The sequence below is a fragment of the Hyla sarda genome, chromosome 1, assembly GCF_029499605.1.
Source record: "Hyla sarda isolate aHylSar1 chromosome 1, aHylSar1.hap1, whole genome shotgun sequence".
Lineage (NCBI taxonomy): Eukaryota > Metazoa > Chordata > Amphibia > Anura > Hylidae > Hyla > Hyla sarda.
This window is the reverse complement of record NC_079189.1, coordinates 602,549,862-602,557,284: the sequence shown is the minus strand read 5'-3', so window position 1 is coordinate 602,557,284 and position 7,423 is coordinate 602,549,862. Positions and strand designations below refer to the sequence as shown.

At 42.6% G+C, this 7,423-nt stretch overlaps 1 protein-coding gene across 2 annotated transcripts in view; it reads right to left on the bottom strand.

Annotated features, from left to right (window-relative positions):
• Positions 1-242: 242 nt before the first annotated feature.
• The window catches only part of LOC130296507 (oocyte zinc finger protein XlCOF6-like), a 33,552-nt gene continuing 26,371 nt past the window's right edge, over positions 243-7,423 (bottom strand). For both annotated transcript variants that reach the window (XM_056548098.1, XM_056548107.1), the window contains exon 4: positions 243-2,188. In XM_056548098.1, coding sequence (XP_056404073.1) covers positions 267-2,188 — 1,922 coding nt within the window. In that variant the 3' untranslated portion in view covers positions 243-266. The remainder of the gene's footprint in view (positions 2,189-7,423) is intronic.

The window sequence follows — 7,423 nt, the reverse complement described above, 5'->3', positions numbered from 1 at the left end:
TACATAATATATGTCCATAAAATAAACAATTCATTTCCACAGGATTATAGTTTAGCCAACCAAGTGTGTGCGAAATACACAACAAACAAACGCGATACAATTGTTTTTTTTGGAACTTTTCATGAAAGTCGCTCTTCACATGAATTACCGTCCAGTGAACCCAAACTGAGTGTGTGGTAGATGAAAAGTCACAAAAAACGCAAAACACATTTACTGCGCCAAATTTATTTTTTATTTTTAACAACACAAACTTTCCCACATTCTGGTCATGAAATTAGCTTCTTTTGTGTGTGAATTCTCTGATGTGCAACAAGCTTTGATTTCATAGTAAAACATTTCCCACATTCTAGACATGAAAATGGTTTCTCGCCTGTGTGAGTTTTTCGATGGCGAATAACATCTGATTTCTCCCTAAAACATTTTCCACACTCTTGGCATGGAAATGGCTTTTCCCCTGTGTGAATTCTATGATGTTTAACAAGTTGTATTTTCTGAGTAAAACATTTCCCGCATTCTGGACAAGAAAATGGCTTCTCCCCTGTGTGAGTTCTTAGGTGTTTAACAAGAGTTGATTTCACAGTAAAAGATTTCCCACATTCTGAACATGAAAATGGCTTTTCCCCAGTGTGAGTTCTGTGATGAACAAGAAGGCGTGATTTTTCAGCAAAACATTCCCCACATTCTTGGCATGAAAATGGCTTCTCTCCTGTGTGAATTTTCTGATGCGTAACGAGCTTTGATTTGATAGTAAAACACTTCCCACATTCTTGGCAAGAAAATGGCTTCTCGCCTGTGTGAGTTCTCACATGATTATCAAGTTGTGATTTGTAACTAAAACATTTTCTACATTCTGAGCATGAAAATGGCTTCTCCCCTGTGTGAATCCTCACATGATTATCAAGTTGTGATTTGAAACTAAAACATTTTCTACATTCTGAGCATGAAAATGGCTGCTCCCCTGTGTGAATTTTCACATGATTATCAAGTTGTGATTTGAAACTAAAACATTTTCTACATTCTGAGCATGAAAATGGCTTCTCCCCTGTGTGAATTCTCTGATGGTCAATAAGATATGATTTCATAGTAAAACATTTCCCACATTCTTGGCAAGAAAATGGCTTCTCCCCTGTGTGAGTTCTCACATGGCTATCAAGCTGTGATTTCAAAATAAAACATTTCCCACATTCTAGGCATGAAAATGGCTTCTCCCCTGTGTGACTTTTCATATGTTTTTCAAGTTTTGATTTGAAAGTAAAATATTTTCCACATTCTGAGCATGAAAAGGGCTTCTCCCCAGCGTGAATCCTCTGATGGTCAAGAAGATATGATTTCATAGTAAAACATTTCCCACATTCTTGGCATGAAAATGGCTTTTCCCCTGTGTGAGTTCTCACATGTCTATCAAGATCTGATTTGAAAATAAAACATTTCCCACATTCTTGGCATGAAAATGGCTTCTCCCCTGTGTGAGTTCTCACATGGCTATCAAGCTGTGATTTGAAAATAAAACATTTCCCACATTCTTGGCATGAAAATGGTTTCTCCCCTGTGTGAGTTTTTCGATGGCGAATAACATTAGATTTCTCACTAAAACATTTTCCACACTCTTGGCATGGAAATGGCTTCACCCCTGTGTGAATTCTCACATGATTATCAAGTTGGGATTTGAAAATAAAACATTTTCTACATTCTGAACATGAAAAGGGCTTCTCCCCCACGTGAATCCTCTGATGTTCAAGAAGATATGATTTCATAGTAAAACATTTCCCACATTCCTGGCATGAAAATGGCTTCTCCCCTGTGTGAATTTTCACATGTTTATCCAGTTTTGATTTAAAAATAAAACATTTACCACATTCTGAGCATGAAAATAGCTTCTCCCCTGTGTGAATCCTCTGATGGTCAACAAGATATGATTTCTTAGTAAAACATTTCCCACATTCTTGGCATGAAAAAAGTTTCTTCCCTGTGTGAATTCTCTGATGCTCAACAAGATGTGACTTAACAGCCTGTGATGGATCAGAAGACAGGACGGGTATAACAGGAGGAGATGACAGATCTTGGCTGTGAAGGGCTGAGGGTGTATCTGGGATAATGGAATGTTCTTCATATGTATCTTGTGTGATATCATCATCTGCTTTATAATATGAAGATATAAGATTCTCCTCTGATCTCCGGGTACAAGAATCTGCCGAGGATAAAACAGTTTATGTTATTTTTCAATAATAGAACCTTAAACATTTTGCACATATGTACAGTCAGTCACATATACAGTCAGTCCCATGTACAGTCACATGTACAGTCAGTCACCTGTACAGTCAGTCCCATGTCCAGTCAGTCACATATACAGTCAGTCCCATATACAGTCACATGTACAGTCAGTCCCATGTCCAGTCAGTCACATATACAGTCAGTCCCATGTACAGTCACATGTACAGTCAGTCACCTGTACAGTCAGTCCCATGTCCAGTCAGTCACATATACAGTCAGTCCCATATACAGTCACATGTACAGTCAGTCCCATGTAGTCAGTCCCATGTAGTCAGTCCCATGTACAGTCAGTCCCATATACAGTCAGTCCCATATACAGTCACATGTACAGTCAGTCCCATGTACAGTCAGTCCCATGTACAGTCAGTCCCATGTACAGTCAGTCCCATGTACAGTCAGTCCCATGTACAGTCAGTCCCATGTACAGTCACATGTACAGTCAGTCACATATACAGTCACATGTACATTCAGTCACATATACAGTCAGTCCCATGTACAGTCACATATACAGTCAGTCACATGTACAGTCACATAAACAGTCAGTCACATATACAGTCAGTCACAGGTACAGCCACATGTACAGTCAGTCACATATACAGTCAGTCCCATGTACAGTCAGCCACATGTAGTCAGTCACATGTACAGTCAGTCACATATACAGTCAGTCCCATGTACAGTCAGTCACATATACAGTCAGTCCCATGTACAGTCAGTCCCATGTACAGTCAGTCCCATGTACAGTCAGTCCCATGTACAGTCAGTCACATATACAGTCAGTCCCATGTACAGCCACATGTACAGTCAGTCACATGTCCAGTCAGTCCCATGTACAGCCACATTTACAGTCAGTCCCATGTCCAGTCAGTCCCATGTCCAGTCAGTCACATGTACAGTCCCATGTAGTCAGTCCCATGTACAGTCAGTCACATGTACAGTCCTATGTACAGTCACATGTACAGTCAGTCACATGTACAGTCAGTCCCATGTACAGTCAGTCCAGTGTACAGTCAGTCCCGTGTACAGACAGTCCCGTGTACAGTCAGTCCCGTGTCCAGTCAGTCCCGTGTCCAGTCAGTCCCATGTCCAGTCAGCCCCATGTACAGTCAGTCACATATATAGTTAGTGCTGAATTATTCCACGACATCATAGAATTTGACAATAGAAATTGACATCATAGAACATTCTCACCATCTGATCTAATCATTTTCTGATCCCCAGATATGTCCCAACAACACTCATGGCACTACAAAGCCCAGCATATTGTTTTCCTCTACTGTGTATGGCTGTGCTTCCCAACCAGCGTTCCTCCAGCTGTTGCAAAACCACAACACGCTGCAGATTTGCAACAGCTGGAGGCACCCTGGTTGGGAAACACTGGTGTATGGAGTCACCTTGTTTCCATTCTCATGTACACTGTGCGCTTCACTCCCCAGTTCACTGACTTTTCCGTCTCACTGCAGGAGACAAGGTCCATTGTAAGTCTATGGGGGGGGCGTCTCCTGCAGTAAGACTGAGATGGCAGTGATCCGGGGAGTGAAGCGCAGAGCTGTGCACTTCTTCTGGCTTATGACATGGCATATCCAACTTTTTTTTAATATGAGAGGGTCACTTTAAAGGGGTTATCCAGGAATGGAAAAACAGAGCTTATTTCTTTCAAAAACACCTCGGTCTACAGGTTGTGTCTGGTATTACAACTTGGCTCCATTCACTTCAATGGAGCGGAGCTGCAGAACCACACCCAACCTGGATACTGACGGGGAGCGGTTTTTGAAAGAAATTACCTCTGTTTTTCTATTCTATTTAATTAGCACTTATTTCATTTTTTCCCCTGGCCTTCGAAGAGACATCACTTTCCACCCACAGACCCATACGAGGGCTTGTTTTTTTTTTTTTTTTTTTTTGAAAGACCAGTTAACATAAAGTATACTGCAAAACTGGGGAAAAAAAATTGTTGGTTAAAAAAAAAATATATAAAAAATACAAAAAAGGAAAGCATCCAAAGTTACTTTATTTTTATAGAGCATTTGTTTAATTTTACAACTGTTAAAAAAAAAATTAAAAATTCTAAATTTAAACTCTCCCAATTCCAACCATCAATTGGCCAACTTTTTTATTTTTCACTCTACAGGGTCTTTTTGACAGTTTTTATAGGCATTTTTTCCGACTGGCATTTAGTATTTCTCTTCGATTATTCTGTTTACTATGTGCGAGCAATAACATTTTGATAGTTCTGACACATTTTTATTTTATTTATTTTGTTAATAGTTTTTATTTTACAAAATGGAAATGTGGGTGATTTAAATTTTTATTAAAGGGGTACTCCGCCCCTGGCATCTTATCCCCTATCCAAAGGATAGGGGATAAGATGTCAGATCGCCGCGATCCCGCTGCTGGGGACCCCGGGGATCGCCGCTGCGGCACCCCGCCATCATTACTGCACAGAGCGAGTTCGCTCTGTGCGTAATGACGGGCGATACAGGGGACGGAGCAGCGTGACGTCATGGCTCCGCCCCTCATGACATCCCGTCCCCTTAATGCAAGTCTATGGCAGGGGGCGTGACGACCGCCACGCCCCCTCCCACAGACTTGTATTGACGGGGGCGGGCCGTGATGTCACGAGGGGCGGAGCCGTGATGTAACGATGCTCCGTCCCCTGTATTGCCCGTCATTACATGCAGAGCGATCTCGCTCTGTGCAGTAATGATAGCGGGGTGCTGCAGCAGCGATCCCCGGGGTCCCCAGCAGCGGGACCCCGGCGATCTGACATCTTATCCCCTATCCTTTGGATAGGGGATAAGATGTCTAGGGGCGGAGTACCCCTTTAAGTCTCTTAAACAGACATTTATAAGCAATCGCTTGATTGCTTATACAGATCAATGCTATGCTAGTTAGATCAGTGCTTTGCTGGCACAGCCTGCCTGAGGCAAACTATCGGTAGAATTACTATGGCGGGTACACGGCTGCCATAGTGACCGATCAGCGCCACAATCACATTGCAGGGATGCCAATCGGGCACCTGACACTTAGCCTTTTAAATGCCGCAATCACTATTGTTTGTTGCATTTAAAGGCTCAAATAACCAACATCAGCGGGATCACTGATGTCAGTCATTGTCATTGAGTGCTGGGTGCTGATAGCAGCCGACACCCGCCATATATGAAGCGACTTCAGAGCTCACTACATTTTCTGTTAGAAAACAGCTGTCATACATGTACAGGAGTCTGCATTAAGTTGGCCTCTTGAATCAGTAAACCACTATAAGGGGAAGTCATGGCCATGTGTTCCTCCATTGAGGTCTATAGGAGGGGGCTAATAACAGCCAGGGACCCACCAGTAATTGTCGACATCTGCGATCGTCCGCCATTAACCCCTCTGATGCCGTGAGCAATACAGATCACGGCATCTGCGGGAGTGCGGCTACATTTCAGGCTGAACTGATTGGCCGCGGCACGGCTGCGGGGATCAGATCAGCTAACATGGCGGACGGAGGTCCCCTCACCTTCCTCAGACACCTACCCAGCTTCTTCTGCCCTGATCTGCCTTCCAGCAGATCAGAAGATTGCCGATAACACTGATCAGTGCTATGCCCTATGCATAGCACTGAACAGTATTAGCAATCAAGTGATTGCTATAAATAGTCCCCTATGGGGACATAAAAAGTGTAAAAAAAAAAAAAAGAAGAAAAAAAAAGTTTAAAATAAATGTGAAAAATCCCCTCCCCCCCCCCAATAAATTGTCCCTTTTCCCCATTTTACCCCCCAAAATATGTCCTTCTCCCAGTATGTCTGGCGTTATTGTTTGGGAAGTATGGGCTCTCTTCTTCTTCTCCCCTGCAGTCCTTCCTTTATCATCCTGAAATCCCATCTAATGTGACTTCGGGTATGGTTCATATATGGGGCCCAAAAAAACTCTGCAGCAGTTTCAAGATTTAAAGCGGCTGATTTAAAGAGTACCTGTCACGAAACAATCTTTTCTAAACTAGCTTAGATGATAGTCCATAACTACTCCTATCATCCCTCCCACCCTTAAAAATGTTTTCCGAGCTTTAAAAAGATAAAAACCTGTTGTTACCTTGCTCACATAGTGTAAGCCCTGGGCTAGAGAAAGTGTGCATTCCCCAGCAGACACAAAGTCACTGAAGCCTGCTGGGGGACCACTTCTGCCCCCAGGCTGTCCTGGCTGCAGCATGAGAGCCAGCATGAGTCCTAACTCTATAAAAGACTGGCAGCCGGGATATGTAGGGAGACCCCTAGTGGTCATTTATTCAAAACGAAAATACACATAGAAATAATATATATTTTTTAAATACATGAAATTAGAAAGTTATTTCGGAATACAGCAATATACAAAATATCTAAAGTTTTTTGATGACAGGTACTCTTTAAATCATGTACCGTAACTGCAGCGGCTTCTGCGTTTGTTGGCGTATAACACACAGATAGACTTTAAGCTTAGGTTTTAGTTTAAAAAAATGTTTGCAATACGCCGATAAATACAGTACTCTATTTTAACCCCTTAACGACCACGGACGTAAATGTACGTCCTGGTTTGGCAGTACTTCGCGCACCAGGACGTACATTTACGTCCTGTGCATGACCGTGACCATCGGAGCAGTGCTCGCATCATACACAACATTATAGCAGCCGGAGACCCGCCGGTAATGGCCGACATCCGCGATCGTGCGGATGTGCGCCTTTAACCCCTCAGATGCCGTGATCAGTACAGATCACGGCATCTGCGGCAATGCGCATGTTAAAATAGATGATCGGATCGCCCGCAGTGCTGCAGCAGCGATCCGATCATCTGTAATGGCGGACAGAGGTCCCCTCATCTGCCTCCGTCCATCTCCTCGGGTCTTCTGCTCTGGTCTGAGATCGAGCAGAAGATCACCGATAACACTGATCAGTGCTATGCTCTATGCATAGCACTGAACAGTATTAGCAATCAAATCATTGCTATAGATAGTCCCCTATAGGGACATAAAAACCTTTAAAAAAAAGTTGAAATTGCAATAATAAAAAGTAAAAAAAAAGTGAAAAATCCCCTCCCCCAATAAAAATGAAAATTGTCCGTTTTTCCTATTTTACCCCCCAAAAGCGTAACATTTTTAATGTTTTTTTTATAAACATATTTGGTATTGTTGCGTGCGTAA